We start from the raw sequence: 24,494 nt of genomic DNA, 5'->3' as shown, positions 1-24,494 counted from the left end.
CTCTCCCCACTGGTAGCCACTAGTTCATTCTCTATATCTGTGAGTCAGTTTCTTTTTTGTTATCTTCACTAGTTTGCTGTATTTTTTAGATTCCACAGATAAGTGATATGCTACAGTATTTGGCTTCCTCTGTGTGACTTATTTCACTTAGCATAAAGGCCTCAAAGTCCATCCATGTTGCTGCAAATGGCAAAATTTTGTTCTTTTTTATGGCTGAGTAATATTCAATTTGTGTGTGTGTGTACACACACACACACACACACACACACTACAAACATACTGTATATACACCACAACTTCATTCATCTGTTGATGGACACTTAGGTTGTTTTCATGTCTTGGCAATTGTAAAAAATGCTGCTGTGAACATTGAGGTGCATGTATCTTTTTTAAAAAAATATCTTTATTGGAGTATAATTGCTTAACAGTGTTGTGTTAGTTTCTACTGTATTACAAAGTGAATTAGCTATATGCATACGTATATCCCCATATCCCCTCCCTCTTGCGTCTTCCTCCCACACCCCTTATCCCACCCCTCTAAGTGGTCACAAAGCACTGAGCTGATCTCCCTGTGCCATGCAGCTGCTTCCCACTAGCTAGCTATTTTTTGGTAGTGTATATATGTCAATGCTACTCTCTTACTTCGTCCCAGTTTACTCTTCCCCCTCCCCATGTCCTCAAATCCATTCTCTATATCTGTGTCTTTATTCCTTTCCTGCCCCTAGGTTCATCAGAACCATTCTTTTCTTTTAGATTCCATATATATGTGTTAGCATACAGCATTTGCTTTTCAATTTCTGACTTCTTCGCTCTGTATGACAGACTCTAGGTCCATCCACCTCACTACAAATAACTCAATTTTGTTTGTTTTTATGGCTGAGTAATACTCCATTGTATATACTCCATTGTATATACGTGCCACACTTCTTTATCCATTCATCTGTCAGTGGACACTTAGGTTGCTTCCATGTCTTGGCTATTGTAATTAGTGCTGCAATGAACATTGTTGTACATGACTCTTTTTGAATTATGGTTTTCTCAGGGTATATGCCCAGTAGTGGAATGGCTGGATCATATGGTAGTTCAATTTTTAGATTTTTAAGGGGCCTTCATACTGTTCTCCATAGTGGCTGTATCAATTTACATTTCCACCAACAGTGCAAGAGGGTTCCCTTTTCTCCACACCCTCTCCAGCATTTATTGTTTGTAGATTTTTTGATGATGGTGATTCTGACTGGTGTGAGGTGATACCTCATTGCAGATTTGATTTGCATTTCTCTAATGATTAGTGATGTTTAGCATCTTTTCATGTGTTTGTTGGCAATCTGTATATCCTCTTTGGAGAAATGTCTATTTAGGTCTTCTGTCCATTTTTGGACTGGGTTGTTTGTGTTTTTGATATTGAGCTGAATGAGCTGCTTATATATTTTGAAGATTAATCCTTTGTCAGTAGCTTCGTTTGCAAATATTTTCTCCCATTCTCAGGGTTGTCTTTTCATCTTGTTCATGGTTTCCTTTGCTGTGCAAAAGGTTTTAAGTTTCATTAGGTCCCATATGTTTATTTTTGGTTTTATTTCCATTTCTCTAGGAGGTGGCTCAAAAAGGATCTTGCTGTGATTTATGTCATAGAGTGTTCTATTTTTTCCTCTAATATTTTTATAGTGTCTGACCTTAATTTAGGTCTTTAATCCATTTTGAGTTTATTGTTGTGTATGGTGTTAGGAAGCATTCTAGTTTCATTCTTTTGCATGTAGCTGTCCAGTTCTCCCAGCACCACTTATTGAAGAGGCTGTCTTTTCTCCATTGTATATTCTTGCCTCCTTTATCAAAGATAAGGTGACCATAGGTGAGTGGGTTTCTCTCTGGGCTTTCTATCCTGTTCCGTTGATCTATATTTCTGTTTTTGTGCCAGTACCATACTGTGTTGATTACTGTAGCTTTATAGTATAGTCTGAAGTCCAGGAGACTGATTCCTCCAGCTCCGTTTCTCTTTCTCAAGATTGTTTTGGCTCTTCGGGGTCTTTTGTGTTTCCATACAAATTGTGCAGTCTTTTGTTCTAGTTCTGTGAAAAATGCCATTGTTAGTTTGATAGGGATTGCATTGATTCTGTAGATTACTTTGGGTAGTATAGTCATTTTCACAATGTTGATTCTTCCAATCCAAGAACATGGAATATCTCTCATCTGTTTGTATATCTTTAATTTCTTTCATCAGTGTCTTGCAGTTTTCTGCATACTGGCCTTTTGTCTCCTTAGGTAGGTTTATTCCTAGGTATTTTATTCTTTTTGTTGCAGTAGTAAATGGGAGCATTTATTAATTTCTCTTTCAGATTTTTCATCATTAGTGTATAGAAATGCAAGAGATTTCTGTGCATTCATTTTGTATCCTGCTACTCTACCAGATTCATTGATTAGCTCTAGTAGTTTTCTGGTAGCATCCTTAGGATTCTCTACGTATAGTATCATGTCATCTGCAAACAATGACAGTTTTCCTTCTTTTCTAACTTGGATTCCTTTTATTTCTTTTTCTTCTCTGATTGCTGTGGCTAAAACTTCCAAAACTATGTTGAATAATAGTGGTGAGGGTGGGCAACCTTGTCTTATTCCTGATATTAGAGGAAATGGTTTCAGTTTTTCACTGTTGAGAATGATGTTAGCTGTGGGTTTGTCATATATAGCCTTTATTATGTTGAGGTAGGTTCCCTCTATGCCTACTTTCTGGAGAGTTTTTATCATAAATCGGTGTTGAATTTTGTCAAAAGCTTTTTCTGCATGTATTGAGATGATCATATGGCTTTTATCCTTCAGTTTGTTAATTTGGTGTATCACATTGATGGATTTGAGTATATTGAAAAATCCTTGCATTCCTGGGATAAACCCCACTTGATCATGGTGTATGATCCTTTTAATGTGCTCTTGGATTCTGTTTACTAATAGTTTGTTGAGGATTTTGCATCTATGTTCATCAGAGATATTAGCCTGTAGTTTTCTTTTTTTGTGACATCTTTGTCTTGTTTTGGTATCAGGGTGATGGTGGCCTTGTAGAATGAGTTTTGGGAGAGTTCCTCCCTCTGCTATATTTTGGAAGAGTTTGAGAAGGATAGGTGTTAGCTCTTCTCTAAATGTGATAGAATTTGCCTGTGAAGCCATCTGGTCCTGGACTTTTGTTTGTTGGAAGATTTTTAATCACAGTTTCAATTTTACTGCTTGTGATTGGTCTGTTTATATTTTCTGTTTCTTCCTGGTTCAGTCTCAGAAGGTTGTGCATTTCTAAGAATTTGTCCATTTCTTCCAGGTTGTCTGTTTTATTGGCATATAGTTGCTTGTAGTAATGTCTCATGATCGTTTATATTTCTGCAGTGTCAGTTGTTACTTCTTTTTTATTTCTAATTCTGTTGATTTGAGTCTTCTCCCTTTTTGTCTCTATGAGTCTGGCTAATGGTTTATCAATTTTGTTTACTTCTCAAAGAACCAGCTTTTAGTTTTATTGATCTTTGTTATCATTCCCTTTGTTTCTTTTTCATTTATTTCTGATCTGATCTTTATGATTTCTTTCCTTCTGCTAACTTTGCATTTCTTTGGTTCTTCTTTCTCTAATTGCTTTAAGTGTAAGGTTAGGTTGTTTACTTGAGATTTTTTCTTTTTACTTGAGGTAGGATTATATTGCATTAAACTTCCCTCTTAGAACTGCTTTTGCTGCATCCCATAGATCTTGGGCCATCGTGTTTTCATTGTCACTTGTTTCTAGGTATTTTTTGATTTCCTCTTTGATTTCTTCAGTGATCTCTTGGTTATTTGGTAGCATATTGTTTAGCCTCCATGTGTTTTTATTTTTTACAGAGTTTTTCCTGTAATTGATATCTAGTCTTATAGCGTTGTGGTCAGAAAAGATACTTGATACCATTTCAATTTTCTTAAATTTACCAAGGCTTATTTTGTGACCCTAGATATGGTCTATCCTGGAGAATGTTCCGTGTGCACTTGAGAAGAAAGTGTATTCTGTTGTTTTTGGATGGAATGTCCTATAATTATTGATTAAGTCCATCTTGTTTAATGTATCATTTAAAGCTTGTGTTTCCTTATTTATTTTCATTTTGGATGATCTGTCCATTGGTGAAAGTATGGTGTTAAAGTCCCCTACTATATCTCTATTACTGTCGATTTCCTCTTTTATGGCTGTTAGCATTTGTCTTATGTATTGAGGTGCTCCTATGTGGGGTACATAAATATTTACAATTGTTATACCTTCTTCTTGGATTGATACCTTGATCATTATGTAGTATCCTTTGTCTCTTGTAAAGTCTATTTTGTCTGATATGAGAATTGCTACTCCAGCTTTCTTTTGATTTCCATTTGCATGGAATATCTTTTTCCATCCCCTCACTTTCAGTCTGTATGCGTCCCTAGGTCTGAAGTGGGTCTCTTGTAGACAGCATATATATGGGTCTTGTTTTTGTATCTATTCGACCAGTCTATGTCTTTTGGTTGGAGCATTTAATCTTTTTACATTTAAGGTAATTATTGATATGTATGTTCCTGTGACCATTTTCTTAATTGTTTTGTGTTTGTAGGTCTTTTCCTTCTCTCGTATTTCCTGCCTAGAAAAATTCCTTTAGCATTTGTTGTAAGGCTGGTGGTGCTGAATTATCTTAGCTTTTGCTTGTCTCTAAAGATTTTAATTTTTCCTTTGAATCTGAATGATATCCTTGCTAGGTAAGAGCAGTATTGGTTGTAGGTTTTTCCCTTTCATCACTTTAAATATGTCCTGCCACTCCCTTCTGGCTTGCAGATTTTCTGCTGAAAGATCAGCTGTTAACCTTATGGGGATTCCCTTGTATGTTATTTGTTGCTTTTCCCATGCTGCTTTTAATATTTTTTCTTTGTATTTAATTTTTGATAGTTTGATTAATATGTGTCTCAGCATGTTTCTCTTTGGGTTTATCCTGTGTGGTACTCTCTGTGCTTCCTGGATTTCATTGATTATTTCCTTTCTCATGTTAGGGAAGTTTTCGACTATAATCTCTTCAAATCTTTTCTCAGACCCTTTCTTTTTGTCTTCTTCTTCTGGGACCCCTATGATTCAAATGTTGGTGTGTTTCATGTTGTCCTAGAAATCACTGAGACTGTCCTCAGTTCTTTTCATTCTTTTTCTTTATTCTGCTCCTTGGCAGTTATTTCCACCTTTTTATCTTCCAGCTCACTTATCCCTTCTTCTGCCTCAGTTATTCTCTTATTGATTCCTTCTAGTGTATTTTTAATTTCAGTAATTGTATTGTTCATCACTGTTTGTTTGTTCTTTAGTTCTTCTAGATTCTTTTTAAATATTTCGTATATTTTCTCCATTCTGTTTCCAAGATTTTGGATCATCTTTACCCTCATTGTTGTGAATTCTTTTTCAGGTAGGTTGCCTATTTCATCTTCATTTATTTGGTCTTGTAGCTTTTTACCTTGCTTCTTCATCTGTAACAAATTTTTTTGTCATTTCATTTTTTTATTTTTTTGATGGGTGGTCTGTATTCCTGTCTTACTGGTTGTTTGGCCTGAGATGTACAGCAGTGGAGTTTGCAGACGGTTGGATAGAGCTGGGTCTTTGTGCTGAGATGAAGACCTCTGGGAGGCCTCACTCCTATTGATATTCCCTGGGGTCTGAGGTTCTCTGTTAGTCCAGCAGTTTGGACTCGGAGCTCCCACCTCAGGAGCTTGGGTCTTACCTCCAGCCTGGGAACCAAGATCCCACAGCTGGTCACTGGGGGTTCCTCCCATCCTCTTAGGTGTCCGTGGTCCCCCACCAGTGCCTGGTAGGTGCCCTAGTTGTGAGGAGACGTGAATTCTGTGTCGTCCTAGTGCGCCGTCTTGACTCCCCCTCATTCTCTTATTCTTAACTCTCTTTAAAACTTGAACAAGGTTAACCAAATCTTAGATTAGGATAACCATGTGTTAGAATAGCTCTGCCTTAAGTAATAATTCAAGAATATCACAAGGCCTTCCCATTTCAGAAATATAAACAAAGAGAACTCCCTACCTTTTGCTGAATAAGAGCAGAGATTCTGCTTCATCACATTTACGTGGAAAAATGTCCAGTAACCTCTTGTTTTGTACCTGCTACCACAGAACAAGAATAAACCATGGCACAGGCATGTAATAAACTCATTACGTTCATCTCCCTAACCTGAACTTTCTAGGAACAATTTTTGAGATATTTAAATGTATACTGCAGTAATATAAATGAACAGAAAATACGGTTTGTAAAAGGTCTTACTGTTCTTTGCCTAAGATAGGCAGAAATTAATGAATTTTTTTAAATGGTTTATTCTTTTTCTGTCCTGTTAGATTTTTATTCATATCTTCTTTGTGTAGTTAATATGTTTCTTTCCTCTGACTAACCTAATGATTTCAAATGTTTTGTACTTTTTGGGAAGAGCCCAGTCATCTGTGGAGTTAATAAGCTCGGGTTATTTCATTAAAATTCATAGAGACCTTTCATTACCCAAGATATCCTGTTCTTCAGTCACTTCTGAGTCACTTATATTATTATTTTTTCCATTTTTAAGATGCAAGTCAAGTCTTACTAATATTTTCCTATCTGTATCACTTCTTAATGGTGCCTTGTTATTCCTTGATTTTGTATGCTTATCTTATAAGTTATTTTATTCCTACATCCCGTTCCCTTGTTAAAATTATAATTTTTATTATGTGGTGGAATACTGTTGGCCTTTCAGAATTCGTTGTGGGACTGAGTGCGTTTTTAAGGATTTCTCAACCTCATGGATAAATGAAGTAGTACCTCTTGGAGCTCTAGCTTCGGGAGAGACCTCAAATTGAAAAACATATTGACATTAATAATTCACTGACTTTAAAAGAATCCTAAATTGCTCAAATTTAGCTTTTTCTGGCTCTTCCAACTTTTTTCACTCTTTTCCTTTCCCAAACAAAAATGAAAGACCATTTATAACTAAGTTTGACTATGTATCCATTTTGACCTAATATCTTATGAATGTATTTAATAGCAATTACTATTTTGGATATAGAGAACCCATTATAACACCTGTTAATAAAATATTTTAGAATCTATATAAATACAAAAATTTATTAACTATTAACATAATATGCACAAAGTAGAGTGGAAAGTTACTAAATGAATATTTTGTATTATGTATTTGTGTATCACATATAGATCAATTTACACCTTATGTACACATCTAGACACATATATTTTCTTTATTTCATAATAAACAATTTGACATCGGGAAAAATAACTTTTCCCCATTCCACAATATTATATAATTTTACCAGAGCATTATGCACCCATAATTACTCTACACATATTTTAATACAGTAGTCCCCCTTTATCAGCATTTTCACTTTCTGTGGTTTCAGTTACCTGTGGTCAACTGCAGTCTGAAAGTATTAAATGGATAATTCCAGAAATAAACCGTTCATAAGTTTTGAATTGCACACTGTTCTGAACAGCATGATGAAGTCTCCCACCGTCCTGCCATGGACGTGAATCATCCCTTTGTTCACTGTATTCCACCCTTTAGTCACTTAGTATCATCTCAGTTATCTGGTCAACTGTCATGGTATTACAGTGCTTTTGTTCAACTAACTCTTATTTGACTTAATGATGGCCCCAAAACACAAGAGTAGTACTTCTGGCAATCTGGATTATGCCAAAGAGAAGCTGTAAATTGTTTCCTTTAAGTGAAAAGGTGAAAGTTCTTGACTTAATAAGGGAAGAAAAAAAGTGTATGCAGATATGCTAAGATCTACAATAAGAATGAATCTTCTATGTGTGAAACTGTGAAGAAGTAAAAAAATTAGTTCTAGTTTACTGTTGCATCTCAAACTACAAAAGTCATGGCCACAATGCATGATAAGTGCTTGATGGAAAGGCATTAAATTTGTACAGTAAGATATGTTGAGAGAGAGAGACCATATTCACATAACTTTATTACAGTATATTGTTATAATTCTTCTATATAGTTATTATTCTTACTGTGCCTAACTGATAAACTTTATTTTCGGTATGTATGTGTAGCACAAAACATAGTAAATATATGTAGGGTTTGGTACTCTCTGCTGGTTTCAGGCAACCGCTGGGGGTCTTGGAACATATCCCCCATGGATAAGGCGGGACTACTGTATCTACTATTATTATATAAAATTTGTTCTAAAGTACTATTTTAAAAAATGGAAATTAAAAATGCTAGAACTTCTATTTCCAGTTATGGTGGATTGAGTCATTCGGGACACCCTCTAACTGAGAACAACTAGAAAATCTAAACAAAACGATTTTAAAAAGTCTACTTGAATTCATTGAAGATGTAAAAAGGAAGGGACAAATTAGGTGACCAAGTAAGAATAATGACCTTGATATCTGAACCTGGTATTTAACACCACTTTCATATGCCAACATAGAACAAGTAGTTGAGAATCTGAGTATAGCACTTTGGAAATCTTATAGCACTTTGGAAATTGGAGTCCAGGCTTAGTATAGATATGGATTGGTATACTCCACAGAATTTTATCTGTAATACCTAAAAGTCTGAATCCAAGAGGTCTGTGTGAGCTAGAAGTTATTGTTCCTCACAGGATCTCAAACCCAGCCCCAAACACTCTCAATCCCTGAAGTTAGTTTGATGTAATCCTCAAGTATTATTTACTCTGTGTGCCTGCAGAAACAAACGTAAATCTTACCGAAGGACGATAACATCTTAGACCCCAGATTATTTTACTTTTTGTTATATACATTGTCAAGCACTTAGACACAAAGGAGATGAGGCCACAGGAAAGAAAATAAAGTACAACAGTTAAAACTGAAACCAAAGACAAAGCCCTCCAGGTAAAGCAGTTATATCCTTCACCCCCTCATGCACTCACTTCCTTTCTTACGCAGTTTAAACTCCATGGTCTAATCTTGTAATGACTGCCATACGCTGACCTTTAACTGCCTTGGTGTCTTCTGGTATATCATAGTCACTAAAGCACAAACTGTTTAAATGTGGCTTTCAGCCCTCTCAGAGCCAGAATCTGCATAGCGGAGTGTGGCTGGAGAAGAAAACAAAACAGTGTTATCTGTTCTCACTTTAAATAGATGTTCACAACCCTAGATGGAATCTCGTACTCCCTAGGGATCACATTATGTTTCCCCACTCCATTCCCTCTGCCCCCTCCCCTTCTTCTCAATGAATAACATTTTTCTCCTGTCTTCTCCAACATCTGTCTTACTTCCCTTTCCCTAGCTTGAGCTGATGCCTTTACAACCTATTTCACTGAGAAAATAGGAACACCCAGAAAAGGACTTTCATGAGCTCCAGTATCCCTTCTACCCACCTTAAACTCTTTTCTCCTTTACCCTGAATAACACGCTCCTTCTAATGGTCAGCTCTTTCTCTTGTAAGTAGAATCCATCTCTGTTTGCCTGTTCAGCAACCTTGCTCCAGCGATTTTCCCTGTCTACCAGATCTTTTCTATCAGCATAAAAACATATTTTTATTTCTCACATTTGAAAATCTTCTCTTGATCCCACTTCCTCCCCAGCTATCACATCATTTTTGCCCCTTTGCAAAGTATAAACCTCAAAAGAATTAATTGTATTTTACTGTCTTCAACTTTTCTGATTTCTTTTTACCAATCGGAGCCTTGCTGTCACTATTCAAAATAAACTGTTTCATCAAAATTAGCAGTGATCTAGATTCAGTGGTCTCTTCTCATTGTTCATCTGACCCGTCAACAGCACTTGACAGAGATAATATGACCCGCTTCCTTAAAACACTTACTTGCCTTGGATTCCATGACATCAAGAAGCACTCTTCTGATCTGAACTCCAGACTTGTATATCCAGCTCTCTACTTGACATGATCTCTTGAATACCTAATAGGAATCTCAACTCTAGTATTTCCGAAACTATAGTATTTCCACTTCCTCTACTTCCCCCGCAAACCTGCTTATTCACAGCCTTCTCTACTTCAGAAAATGGTACCTCCATTGTTTCAGGTCAAAGACTTTGAGATCATATTGATTCATTTCTCTTTCTCACACTCCATATCTCATGTCAGTTAATCCTATCATGTCTACCTTCAAAATACATCCAGGGCTTCCCTGGTGGCGCAGTGGTTGAGAGTCCGCCTGCCGAGGCAGGGGACACGGGTTCGTGCCTCGGTCCGGGAGGATCCCACATGCCGCGGAGCGGCTGGGCCCGTGAGCCATGGCCGCTGAGCCTGCGCAACGCGAGAGGCCGCAACAGTGAGAGGCCCGCGTACCGCAAAAAAAAAAAAAAAACAAAAACAAAAACATCCAGAACGCCTCACTCATCCTTATTTTCATTGCAACCACTCTGGCCCAGACCATTATCAGATCTGGATTTTTGTACTATCTTCCTGCTTCTTTTCTTGCCCACCCGACCCACTCTGTCTCCTCTGAATACAGCAGCCACCGTGATCAGGTTAAGTCAGATTTTGTCACTTCTCTGCTTAAAACATCTCAATTTTTCTTCAATCTGACTCAAAATTAAAGCCAAAAAATTAAAGTAACCTCTCTGATTTTATCTCCATGAGGACAGATTTTTTTTTTCTGGTTTCTTCCACTCCCCCCCGCCCCACTGCTTTTTTTCAGTGCTGTGTTCTTAGGCTCTATACCTGTGCCAAACATATAGCATGTACTCAATAAATGTTAGTCAGATGAATGAAGAATGAATGAATGAGTACATGGTAGTTATTATGCTATTACAATTGCCTATTTGCTTATAAATTTCCCATGCTAGATTTTAAGCTTCTTAATGGTGGGTACTATACATATAAAGTTTAATGTAGTTTGTGTTGACAACTGTGAAGGGTCTGAAACTTTACCCTAGTTATAAGCTAACAAGTTATCTGCCATAGTTTTATGGATGTCAGGAGGGGTGAGACTCCTGGGTCAGAGACAAAGGACTTTATTACTAATAGTATAACAAACAGCATAATAAGCATCTTGCTTGCCTTGTTTCCTCTTGCTTTCTGAGTCCCAGGGCAACACAGAGGGGCCCAGGTGGATGTACATATAAAGTGGGTTGGCGTTACAGGTAAGAAAGCCTGAGCTTCTGGAATCCAAATCTTTTATAGTGGGATTCAAACAAAATGTCTGACCTTTGCTTTAGAGGGAAACATTATCTTTATTATATTATATTGGATAAGAACTTGCCCTCTGGTAGACGGAATCACTCTCTCTATTCTTCATGATTATTTGCTGTTTAAACATCCTTGAAAAGATGTTTGGAACAAATAGACAGTTTATGACTCAGCTTATAACACATGCAGAAATATGAGAGACCTATGGGGAATTGTCTTCCAACAGTGTCTTTATTGGTCAGATCACAGGAGACCCTGAAAATCATATGTAGAATGATGTAATTAATCATTCTTATTTCAAATGCAGTACTTTGGAATGCCAAATGTTATTTAGTTATTTATGCTTTAGTATTCTTTAAAATATCTCATTATTGCTATTTATTTTTATAGACTTTTTAAGTTTCATGGCACTTTTGCAAGTATTCCCTTACTATTATATGTTTTAAATAACTAATGAATATTAACTATTGATGAAGTCTAGAGTTCAGTTACTTCAACCTTATCGTATTTCCAAACATATGACCATTTGAATGAATGGAAAAGCCTGAAGCTCAAAGCAATATAATTAGGAGAGAACATGTTTTAAAATAGGATATATAGTATTAATGCATTTGACATTTGTAGTAACCTCTGTTTAATCAAACAGAGTACAACCTCAGTGAACTGAAGCCAACATACTGGAATACTCAATTAACTTCTGTCCTTCATGGAACTTTTAGGAAGGTCAAAAGGCTAGAGAAAAAAAAAAAGCTTAAAATAAACAGGGAGAGCCAATCTAGTGGACTTTTATATAGTTTAGAATCTGCTTCCAGAGCATATCCTGTGGTTATGCATGTTTAGATTTTATATGATCTTGCATTAAATACACATAGTACGTGCCTGGCATATAAGAATTGTCCAAAAATTGTTAGATATAATTATTATTACTTTTTAAACTACTAGAAACAGTATAATTTTTTTAAGAGCACAGGCTTTGACATCAAAGGTCTGGGAAGGAATTGTGTCAGCAATAATGAGCCCTGAGAAATTATATGTTACTCTTCTTTCAGCCTTATGTTTCCCAGCTCTAAAATGGGGACAATATTCTTATGTATATTTCAGGAGGAATAAATAAGATAACATACGTATTGAATGCATGTCTTCCACACTGCCTTTGTGCCTTTGCTGTTCTCTGTAATCCACAGTGGTAGGCTCCAGTTTTCTAACTTTTTACAATTACCACCTGCATGTTTAGCCTTTTTTTTTTTTTTTTTTTTTTTTTGCTGTATGTGGGCCTTTCACTGTTGTGGCCCCCCCCGTTGCGGAGCACAGTCTCCGGACGCACAGGCTCAGCGGCCACGGCTCAGGGGCCCAGCAGCTACGCGGCACGTGGGATCTTCCCGGACCGGGGCACGAACTCGTGTTCCCTTCATCGGCAGGTGGACTCTCAACCACTGCGCCACCAGGGAAGCCCGTTTAGCCATTTTTTTCCCCCCTAAACTTGGTCATCTTTTGCCGGTGTGGCTAAGACCAAAGGGAGTTTGAAGTTCAACCACATGATGTGTCAGGACATATTTCGTCCTATAAATTTTGTGTTTTCTTTAGAGCACTTATATTAAATAGTAGTTAACTATTAAGACATTTTAAAGAATAGTTTCAGGTTCACAGAAAAATTGAGAAAAATGCACCAAGTTTTCTCATATACCCCACACCCCCAGACATCCATAGCCTCCTCCATTATCAACATCTCCCACCAGACTGGGACGTTTGTTTACAATTGACAAACCTACACTGATACATCATAATCACTCAAAGTCAATTGTTTACATTAGGGTTCACCCTTGGTGGTGTACTTTCTATAGGTTTGGACAAATGTATAATGACAGCTATCATTATGGCGTCACATAGAGTCTTTTCACATAAAAAATCCTTTGTGCTCCAACTCTTCCTCCTTCCCGTCACCCTCAGCTGCTGGCAACCACTGACTTTTTTTTATTATCTTTATAGCTTTGTGTTTTCCATAATTTCAAATAGTTGGAATCATACAATATGTAGCCTTTTTAGATTGGCCACTTAGTAATATGCATTTAAGGTTGCTCCATGTCTTTTCATGGCTTGATAGCTCACTTCTTTTTAACACTGAATAATATTTCACTGTCTGGATGTACCACAGTTTATTCAACCATTCACCAACAGAAGGACATCTTCGTTGCTTCCAAGTTTTGTCAATTGTGAATAAGGCAGCTCTAAACATCCGTGTGCAGAGTTTTGTATGGACATAAGTTTTCAACTCCTTTGGGTGAATACCAATAAGTACTCTTCTATACATTTTTAAGTCTTTATGTGAGGCCCAAATTGTCAGCCAGATTTCACCTTTGTATACTTCATGTTTATTCCTTACACATGAACCTCGGTAGGAATCATCCGAAACCGTCAAAGAAGTTCTAAAACAGTGAATCTGAAATGAGACAGCGTCTGATTCTGTTGTTCCCCCCCCCCCCGCAAGTTTTCTTGGCTCTTACAGAAATTCATCTTCTTTTCCCTCAGTGAAAAGCTCTAAAAATGACAGGGATAGTGTAGGGTGATGGACCTATTTGTTAGTCTACCAACCACCCCCTAGCACGCTTTCCCCAGGGACAGAGACTATAATAATACTGACATAACTAGTAGAAGCCACAGGGTAATTTTACTCAAAAAATTAAACGCTGCTAGAGTTACTAGCCTTTCTATCCATAGCCATAGAAGAGACAAGCAAAATTTTTGGAAATTCTGTGTCAGTAGACAACCTGTTTTGAATGTAACGGCCCCTAGCACAAAGCTTGGTACACAAGAAACCTCGAATAAATGGTAACTGCAGTTGTTACTGCAAAATGTCGATTCTGATGATGATGATGATAATTGAGGAAGTCCATGATGTTGGTCTAGAAAACAGCGAAGAATCCTTCAACCTCAATTATTAAAACTTACCCAGGATATTGTATTTCTAAGTAAAAGATTACATATTTTTCCAAAAACTGTTCTAATGAGGTGTATATTTGATTCCTGGCTAACAAGAAGGTTAATTTCATCTGATTATTACATCTCTGATTAATCAAGGTGAGGTTTTAAATGTGTATAGAAATCTAAATATATAGGAACAAAGTATACTAGAAAGGCACATTTGAATTTTAACAGCATAATCATCCCTTAAAAATCACTATCTTTGAAGAGCCTTATCTAAGAGAACTACAGAATTGCTGCAATAGTTTCTTAAATTTTACTACTACTTGAATATTCATTTATTTCCACAGCAATATCTCCTGAGATAGCAGATGATAAGTTTCCCTTTCCAGGGATCTATGTGGGATAGATATATAGTAGCAATATCTTGTTTTCTTTCTCTATTTGCATAACAAAAACTCCTGGATCCTATTTTTTTGGATTGTCTGAAATAGGAATCAAAAGTATTTGCTTCCCCTGGGATTGAAATAGCATCTACATACTGGAATCTATATATATTTATGGGTTATTTATATTTATAGAGATGGCTGTTGAAAATACAAAGAGTTAAATATTCTTAGCATTTATTCCTAACTTATCATTGTTGTTTTTCACTTTTGAGTAGCATTTAATTTTGCTTCACCACAGATTTCTAAACTTGAGAAATCTTTATTCTAGGTATAGCAGTAGTCTTTCCATTTTGCTGATTTCTATTTGTCTCTATTGAAATATAGTTATCTCTTGCTTATTAAAGTTGATGCAACATTCTTAAAGTATTTATTTTAAAATGTATTCATACATTCTCATTGACTTTTGGTAAAATTTGAAAGTATTCTGCTGGCCATGTTTTGGACCAGGAGACCTGATAGAAAACAAATATTTTCTGAGATCACATATTTCCTAGAGACTTAAAAAAAATCAATAGTGTTTATGATGTTACTACTCAACTCACATTCCTCCCCATGTGGAAGGAAGCATTTTCAAAATTCAGCATGATTTATCATTAGGTAAAAATGCCTTTACAATTTAACATTTTTAAATCTCACTGAGTGATTTACTTTATACTTTTATCTTCTAAATTTATTGTTTACTTCCTAAGTTATTTTTTTAAGGGAAGATCTATATAGTTTATTACTATATCCTTGGATAAAAATATCCAATGGCCAAGGGTCCCAGTGTAGTAATCATCAATGGGGGCAAATCTTATTTTGCACTGGAGTCTGTAGTAACACCTGAATATCCACAGTAAACAAATTCAGATTATGCCTTTCTGGTTTATCCCTTTTCCAATCTAATGACAATTAAAAGTTATTGTCAACAGTTGCAGAAAGAATATTAGACTAGGAGTTAGAATATTTGGATTTCAATCAGTCTCTACAACTTTCTAACTATATGACCTTGGTTAAGTTAAAAACTTCCCTAAACCTTCCTTTCTTCCTCTGTAAAGCAGCAATAATACCTTCTCCCAAGAGTTATTGTAAAAGCTAGATTTATATAAAACCTTCAGTACAGGGTCTATTACATTAGGTATTCATCACATATTAGCTATAATTTGACACTGCTATTATTATAACTTCCCATTCTTTCCCTTTCTCTCTCTTTTCTTCTTTTCCTCCTCCAGAATGTCTTTGTGTAACTTAACTATTTCTCTTCATATTTACTTGAGAAATAGGTCAAATTATTCTGCCTTCTGCCAATTAGGTGATGTATTCAATGTTTTGGGAAATAGTAAGCTCTACAAAAATTAGAGGTGAACATTCATATTAAATATAATGGATCTGAATTTTTCAAACATTAAATTTTTTAGAAGTAGCTTTTCATGGTTTAGTGTAAAATACTCTGTAGGAACAATGAAGTCTTCCAGATGATGTAATAGCAGCAGAGAAACTAACATGGGTATCAAAATAAATTAGTCAGACCTTGGCAATTCTGTAAGCAATATGGCTGAATGATGCTGTTTATTAGAAAGAATATTTGGAAAATATTCTTAAATTGATAATTTTGCCTTATCAATTTCCATTATGAAAAGCACAATTCTGAGTTTTAGGGAGGATCAGATAGGATCCTTTTTTTCATCAAGTGTGGCTTTAATGTACTTAGGGAAGAGTAACAAGGTGATTTCCAAGGGTAGAAGGGTTGTCTACCCTTCTTAAAGTGTGTGATCACCTTGGAGAGTCAACCTAAAAGCTACGTTTTTGTTCTTCAGTTGCTGAATGTGACTTTGAAGCAAATAGCTGTGGTTGGTTTGAAGCAGCTAGTGAGGATGATTTTGACTGGACCTGGAGCTCTAGAAGTAACCTCTCTGCTGATTTTGAGCAACAGGCTCCACCTTGGGATCACACTCACAACACATCTCAAGGTAAGAAGCATGCACAGTGTCTCTGTACCTACAGACTTTCCCCAGCTTATGGTGGTTTGACCTAATGATTTGTCAACTTTATGATGGTGTGAAAGGAGATGCGTGTTCAGTAGAAACTGTGCTTCACATTTTGAAATTTGACCTTTCTCTGGGCTAGCAATATACTTGTGATACTCTCTCCTGATTCTGGGCAGAGGCAGAACCACTGCTCCCAGTCAGCCACGCAATCCCCATGGTGGACAGTTGATACACGGACAACCGTTCTGTTTTTCACTTTCAGTACAGCATTCAATAAATTACATGAGATATTCAACACTTTAGTATAAAATAGGCTCTGAGATGATTTTGCCCAACTGTGGGCTAATGTAAGTTTTCTGAGCTTGGTTAAGGTAGGCTCGGCTAAGCTGTGATGTTCAGTAGGTCAGATGTATTAAATGCATTTTGGACTTTGATATTTTCAATTTATGATGGGTTTATCAGATGTAACTTCATCTTAAGTCAAGGAAGATCTGTAGTTCAGTTTACCTTTGCTCGGGTCTGAAAAGAGAAAGAGAAGCAGTAAAGTTCTGTGTTACTACAACAAATAGTAGGATAGTTGAATATTGTCTATTATACTTATGTTGTCAACGTAGAACCACTCCTTTATGGGTTTTGGAGATAGAATATAGATATATTTTGGCTGAATTAACTGAAATTACCAGTTGTTTTTGGCATAATTTTGACCTAGCTCTAGATAATAGTTTAATATTTGTAAGAGTAAATTTGACTAACAGTCACTTTTATTGATTTTTAATTGTTGTATAGTCTTCAGTGTAGGGTTTACAGACAGATGTCTCATTTTAGAATTTAGTAGGTCAAAGTAATGGTTTCTTTTTGTATCCCAATAGGGCACTTTATGTTCATTCTGAAGAAAAACAACAGCTTATCACAAATTGCTAAACTCCAGAGCCCAACTTTCGGCCAGACAGGACCTGGATGCACACTTTCCTTCTGGTAAATACTAAAAAAAAATGGTCAACTACTCTAGCAGCCCGGCGGTTCCAGGCATACTCCTGCATTTACTAGATATTGTAATTTGTCCTGTAATCTGGCTTTGCTTTAAAAATAGCTATTGCATTAGATCCGCACAATTAGCATTTTACTTAGGAGCACATTATCAGTATTTGTTATGTTCTTACTTAAGATGAAAGGGACTCTCCCTCCAACAATGGTTTATAATTTAGTTAACACTGCTTCCCGTGTTCTGGACTAAACTCCTTGAGAAAGGTTCATGGGGTCCTGAGAGGCAGAATATGCACCTCGGCAGAGACGCTCTTGCAAACAGGTGGCCACAATTATGCAATAATAACTAAAGGCATTTATTATGACAACTCATTTTTAATTGACTGTTAACCGAGTGGAAGAGTCTAAAAGTTAAATATTTAGTCTATTGCCTAAATCATTTCCATTTCTTTTGTTTGTTCTCTTTCAGGTTTTATAACTATGGCCTATCAGTGGGAGCAGCTGAGTTACAGCTACACATGGAAAATTCCAGTGACTCCACAGTACTCTGGAGAGTATTATATAACCAGGGCAACCAGTGGTCCCAGGCGACTGTTCAGCTTGGACGCCTTACTCAGCCCTTCTATTTGTCACTACATAAAGTCAGCCTTGGTGTTTATGATGGGGTCTCGGCTATCGATGATGTCAGATTTGAAAATTGTATTCTTCCACTCCCTTCGAAGAGCTGCAAAGGGCCAGGTCATTTCTGGTGTCTACACACGAAGGCTTGCATAACAAAGCTTCAGTTATGTGATCTGGTGGATGATTGTGGTGATAATACTGATGAGGTCAACTGTGGTAAGTGCTTTTCTTTCTGGTCCCTCTGACTCATTTTGATGGTGGTGATCTTGATTGGTTTACTGTTTTCTAGTCAGTCAAGATAAAGGCCCTAAGCATTGTTCCAAAGTCAATGAACGTTATGTGTGATTAATGAATTAGTCAAGCCATCAGTATTTATTATGTATATTTATGAATTGGATACTAGAGAGATAGTGATGAGGACAGTTATACAGAGTCCCTGACCTCAGGGAGCTTACAGTCTAATTGAGGAGGTAGATATTTACATATTTAAAAAATAAATGTAAAATGACAGTTTTGACAGGAGTTTCAAATGGGGGTGCTATGGCTTTCTATAATTATGGCATTGGACTTTCTAGAGGTGGTGACTTAGCTGAGATCTGAAAAATAATAAGTAAATACATGTATGCAAAGCCCTGATAGATGACTGCATGGGCAGCTGCGAGATACCCAGTATGGTTGGAGTAAGGCAATAAGGGGAAACAGGATGCAACATAAGGATGGAGATGGAGGCCAGATTAGCAGATCTTTGTGGACCGTCTTAAGGAAGTTTTCCCTCATCTGAAGGTTTTTAAGAAGGAAGGTAATATAATAAAATTGGCAGATTTAAAAATGTCACTGTGGTTACAATGTAATGCATGGATTAGAGGACAGTAGGTTCAGGAGATTTACTAGGAGGCCGTTGGCAGTAGTTCCCCTGAGAGGGGCTGGCAGCCTCTATAACAGTGACAAGTGGTGGAGATGGATGGACTAAAGTTGGAGGAGGGATATTTAGTAGGGACGTTTAAAAATCTTCTGGCTATAGGGAGTGGAGAGTGAGGTGTCAAAGATAAGCCCCGAGCTTCTGGTTTAAATTACCAAAAAGTTTATCATACCTGATGATTATGTATATCTTGCAATTTAATAAACCTGGTTCCTGGTAGTACCTAGTGCATTTGATCCTGAAAATGAGTCAGAGGCTAAGAGACGTTTTTCTTTTTTAATTATCAACATCAGTCAGAGAAAGTTTGCATCTTTCGTTACCCAGAAATAGCAACAATTCTTTAAATTCAAGTTATGTGCCTATTAAATTGGGAGGCTTACCATAAACCAAAGTAAAGCCATCAAATGCTTGGTACATCATAGGAAACATTACATTGAGAAATTTCCATATAAATCATTGTAGAGAGTTTTGCACATACGTGGTGTTTAATACAGTCAGGCACATTAAAGTCAGAATTACCATGCAGCTCGTTACACAGCTAATACCTTTAGTGCATATAAATAAAATTGATGATTTCGACAATGGCTGTTATAAGAAGTGTTGCTTGTCCTAAAGGTAATTTATTTTTGCAAATTTAGAAAGCCTTTTCATGTACTTCAAATCCCACTTCTTAAAAACGTTGATCTGTTACTGAAAATAAGCAAATTATCCTTCAAACTTCTCAGCATTAACTGAGTAGAATGGGCTTATCAAAATACTTCTTGTGATTATCAATGAAAGGAAATAGTAGTGACTGTCAGTTTCTCTCGCAGCCTTCCATCTAGACATAGTAAATTTTTTAAATGGAGACTTCCTTTTTCCTTTTTTTTTTTTTTTTTTTTTTTTGGCTGCGCCACGCGGCATACAAGATCTCAGTTACCCGACCAGGGATCGAACCACGCCCCATGCAGTGGAAGTGCATAGTCTTAACCACTGGACAGCCAGGGAAGTCCCCAGACCTAGTGATTTATTAACAGAATGCGTTAGACATCCAGAAATTGATGCTCTATTTTCTAAAGTATGTTTAGAACGTGGTCTTTCATTTAAGGGTGGAGCCACGTGCCTTCACTTTTGAAATAAAGATTGAGCATGCAGTCAGTATGAAGAAGTTGGCTTTAGTGCCAATTTTATGTCAAAAACCTCAGTAGCTTGACATCCCCCTTCCTCTGCACAACCGAAGACTGACACCTGCAGGGGACCTGTGGGGTCCAGTTCACGTCCCAGCTGCGTTGATTAGTCACAAGTGAGGAAACATCAAAAGAAAGCTCATCTCCCATTTGCCATTTACTCACTTGATTCCCCTCATTAGGTCTAAGCTCCTGTTCTGTGGTTTTCAGAGACAGATGATTTGTTCTTGCCTGGCTGCATTTATTCACATATCCTTTTATTTATTGTTTCAGAATATTTGTTCACTTTGGCGCCAAGTGCCCTTATAAGATGAATGGTTAAAGGCCTGCTGACGTTTGTCTTTCAAAAATATTAACTTATGTAAATGAAGCTAAAGTGTGGAACTCCTCCTTAATTTTAAATCCTGTCCCTTCTGCCCAAATACTCTCAAATGTATTTGTATACATTTGTATACAAATACAGTATTTGTATATTCTATCCCATTTATTCTAAACAAGTACTTGGTGTCGACAAAATCATCACATCTTGAAAAATGCATACATTCCTGTATCCTGCAAATGTAGGTAGAGTATTCAGTTGATAAGGGACTGGTCAATTCTTTAAAAGTGCTTTGAATTCTTCTACTGACCGAAGGGAGTTAGAAGTTTAAAAGCACCAGCTCAAAGGAGCCACAATCCAGTGAGAAGAAAAGATTACCACTGAGGAGACACAGCTAAGAAATGGCAAAATAGGCATAATAATAAGAATAAATAGAGACAGAGGGGTGAGAGGTTTAGGGCACGATGGTAAATTGGTGCATGCCAAGGGGAAAGGCAGTTGGGGACGAACAGGAAGTTATTTTAATCTGGGAAGAGTGAAGCTTGAAAGATAGAGACGTTTAGATTTAAGCTGAGATTAAATGAGTCAATATTAAAGGATTCTCAATAGAGAAAAAATGATAAACTACCATTTAAAGATGGCCATTCTTTTACAAGTGTAGAGGGATGCTTGAAACTGGGGCAGGATGGAACCAGAGAGAAGAATTTGATTTCCAAGTGAGGTCTGGAAAATACCTGCATCAGAATCATCTTGGGTGCTTGTTAAAAATAGGGATTCTCGGGCTTCACTCCATACCTAACATAGTAGTATTTGTGCAGGACTTTACCATGGAGTAAGCAATTTTACAATGTACCCCAGGGGATGCTGAAAGATAGAGAGCTGTTAAGTTATGACTCTTGTTAGCCCTGCATGTTAGAATCACCAAGTGAGCTAGTGAAGTATCCTGATGTTTGGCTACACCATTTGAACTAATTAAATCAACATGTCTGGAGGTGAATTCTGAGCTTTAATTTTTTTTTAATGTTCACTGGTGATTGGAACATTCAGCTGAAGTTGAAATCCACTGAGCCAGAAGTTTGTTGGACCAAGCCAGCCATGGGGTAGTGATCATTTGCATAGAGTTATGGTACTAACAGTGGGCAAGGGATGGGTAGAAAAGGCATTTGGGAAATAATGGCCAAAGTAATTCCACCTTCTGGCTATAAAATATTATTATTTGATGTATTATCTAGGATTTAGTTACTCTTTTAAACATTTTGCTTTAATGTTGCATTAAAAAAATTAAAGTGGTTTACCTTGGCAGGAGCGAAGTATCAACTATTGATAGTATTCCCATTCATAGTTATTTTTGTCCTTGATTATCTTTTGATTTTATTTCATGCCAATTTCAGTACCTGAACTTCAATGTGACTTTGAAAATGGAATTTGTAACTGGGAACAAGATACAGAAGATGATTTTGATTGGACCTGGAACCAGGGTCCAACGTCAACACTTAATACAGGGCCGATGAAGGATAACACTTTGGGCACAGCTAAAGGACACTATCTCTACATAGAATCTTCTGAACCACAGGTTTTCCAACACCGAGCTGCTTTACTCAGCCCGATCATCAATGCCACTGATGTAGTGGGCTGCACCTTCCGCTTTTATTACCACATGTTTGGAAAGCACATTTACAAGCTGGCCATCTACCAGCGAATCTGGAACAACACAAGGGGACAGCTGCTATGGGAAATATTTGGGAATCAAGGCAACATTTGGATAAGGAAACACCTCAACATTTTCAGCAGGAGGCCTTTTCAGGTATGGATAATGGGCTTCACAAGCTGTATTGGAAATGAGTCAGGATGTCTAAGGAATATGAAAGATCACTATATTCTTGAATTAAAAGTAAGTGAAATTTGATCAGTTACTTTGACACATATTTGTCATGTAATGAAGAGTGTACCAAAGCTCGTTAGGTTGCTTTCCTCCTTGAATACCCACAATAATGTGTGATTAAAGTCTCTAAAGCTGGACACATGGCATTGGACACAGCTGCAGGTTCCTCCAGTTTTAAGTAATTGTTGTGCTGAAATGAAAAACTTGGAGGAAAAGAGTTTCACACAATCTTTTGTCTTCTCCAAAAAGTTCAGACTCTCAAATGTGTTATTTTGAATCTATCATTTGACTTTTTCACATTTTCGTAGGTAAGCAAAAAACATCCAGGAAGAGTGCAGGCTTTGTTGGAAAAGCTATTCTGGGGCAGAACCAGAGTCTGAATCTAGGTTTCGTACTCCTGGTGGAATATTCTTTACTCTAAATCTTACCTACCTTCTCCTGAAAGTCAGACTTGCAATAGAAAGTTCAAATGCTTATGTGGCTTTTACAGTTTTGTGAAGGACTTTTGCATATATTATCTATTTGATTCAGCAATTCCTTGAAGTGGGTAAGTCAGAGATCCTTTTTGCCAATTTTATAGATATAAAGGAAAAAACTCAGGTTGTTGTTTATCCCTGGCCAAATAGATGGTAAGCAGGAAAACAAGGACTTGGACGAGAACCCACAAGTGTCTAGTTAATTCATGTTCTTTCTGCTTCCAATATATCATACAGCCTGTAACACGTAGGAGCGTTGAAGATTGTTTTCTCCTTTTGGCCAAATAGATCTACATATGATATATTGGAAGAAACTTCTTACTTTTACTGGCTAAACTTTTTTTTTTTTTTTTTTTTTTGCATTACCCTAATTGAAAGCACTGTCTTTATCTGAATGTCTCGAGTTAACAGTTTTGTAGCCAAGAACTTAGCTCCAGGCCAGCTGGTACATCAGTGCCATCATAGATGTACATTGTACGTGCTCAGTAGAGAACACATTGGGATTGGTGATTTGTCCAGATAGACATAAGCGGAAATCATGAGAACTAATCTGCCATGTGTAGAGTGATATCTTGCAGTTCAGCCACAATGGTAAGATGCATGTAATCGTGTGAAATGAAACTGAAGAGGGATCTTTGACTTTTATTTAATAATGGCTTATCCACTTCAAATTAATTCTTAGTCTAATCAGGTCAGTTGTAATTTGGGCTTAACTAGTATTTGATGGATAAACTCTACTTATGATATTTAGTCAAGCATTGGTTTCCAGAAGAAAATCAGCTTGACACGGGAACAGCTTCAGAGTCAGTTGACCATGGAACTAACCAAGGAATCCTTTGGTTGTGAATCTAAAACATAAATATTGAGGTTTGAAACCCATCCTGGCTTACACAGAATGCTCTATTTGATTTTATCCAAGGGTTCTTTTTTTTTTTTTAACGGTACGCAGGCCTCTCACTGTTGTGGCCTCTCCCGTTGCAGAGCACAGGCTCAGCGGCCATGGCTCACGGGCACAGCCGCTCCGTGGCATGTGGGATCTTTCCGGACCGAGGCACGGACCCGCGGCCCCTGCATCGGCAGGCGGACTCTCAACCACTGCGCCACCGGGGAAGCCCCCAAGGGTTCTTTTTTTTTTAATGAATTTTAGGTATGAAAAGATGAAATCAGAGATTCTGCGTGCTGTGTAGATGATTTGTTTAAGATAGTTAAGGACTGGGTCCAATTTAAGCAACAGGATGTGTTTGTTCATTGGGTAATGGATATACATAGCTTCTGTTCCAGTGAGCAAGGGCGGCAACAAGCAGCATTTTCATTAACTGTGATACTGCAGGTGAAGTGACCTGGTATCATGCCCAGCACATAACAGGTACTCATTAAATATTTGTTTAAAAGAAAAATTCAAAGAGTTTTCAGGATCATTCATTTAAAATGAAACACATGGGCTAGGACCAGATTGTACGTGCAGGTATAGGCACTATTGGCTTATTATTGTCAGTGGAAATAACAGCCACTGCTTTTATGTGTGGCAGGGCCAGCAAGTCACTGCATATAAAACTTCAGGTCAGACTTCTAATTTTTATTATGCGCTTTATTGAGATATAATTGATATGTTATAAACTATACATATTGAAAGTTTTGAAACCATCACCACAGTCAAGATAATTCAAATATAAATGGACTGCATTTC

The 24,494-nt window shown here is 37.1% G+C and overlaps 1 protein-coding gene across 1 annotated transcript in view; it reads left to right on the top strand.

Moving 5' to 3' along the window:
* The window catches only part of MALRD1 (MAM and LDL receptor class A domain containing 1), a 584,500-nt gene that overhangs the window by 129,199 nt on the left and 430,807 nt on the right, over positions 1 to 24,494 (top strand). The window contains exons 16-19 of the mRNA XM_060293508.1: positions 16,270 to 16,422; positions 17,310 to 17,415; positions 17,894 to 18,261; positions 21,841 to 22,253. Of these exons, the coding sequence (XP_060149491.1) occupies positions 16,270 to 16,422; positions 17,310 to 17,415; positions 17,894 to 18,261; positions 21,841 to 22,253 (1,040 nt within the window). The remainder of the gene's footprint in view (positions 1 to 16,269; positions 16,423 to 17,309; positions 17,416 to 17,893; positions 18,262 to 21,840; positions 22,254 to 24,494) is intronic.

This window comes from Globicephala melas, chromosome 2 (assembly GCF_963455315.2).
Source record: "Globicephala melas chromosome 2, mGloMel1.2, whole genome shotgun sequence".
Classification (NCBI taxonomy): Eukaryota; Metazoa; Chordata; class Mammalia; order Artiodactyla; family Delphinidae; genus Globicephala; species Globicephala melas.
The sequence above is the reverse complement of the archived record's forward strand: the minus strand, read 5'-3'. Positions and strand labels throughout refer to the sequence as shown.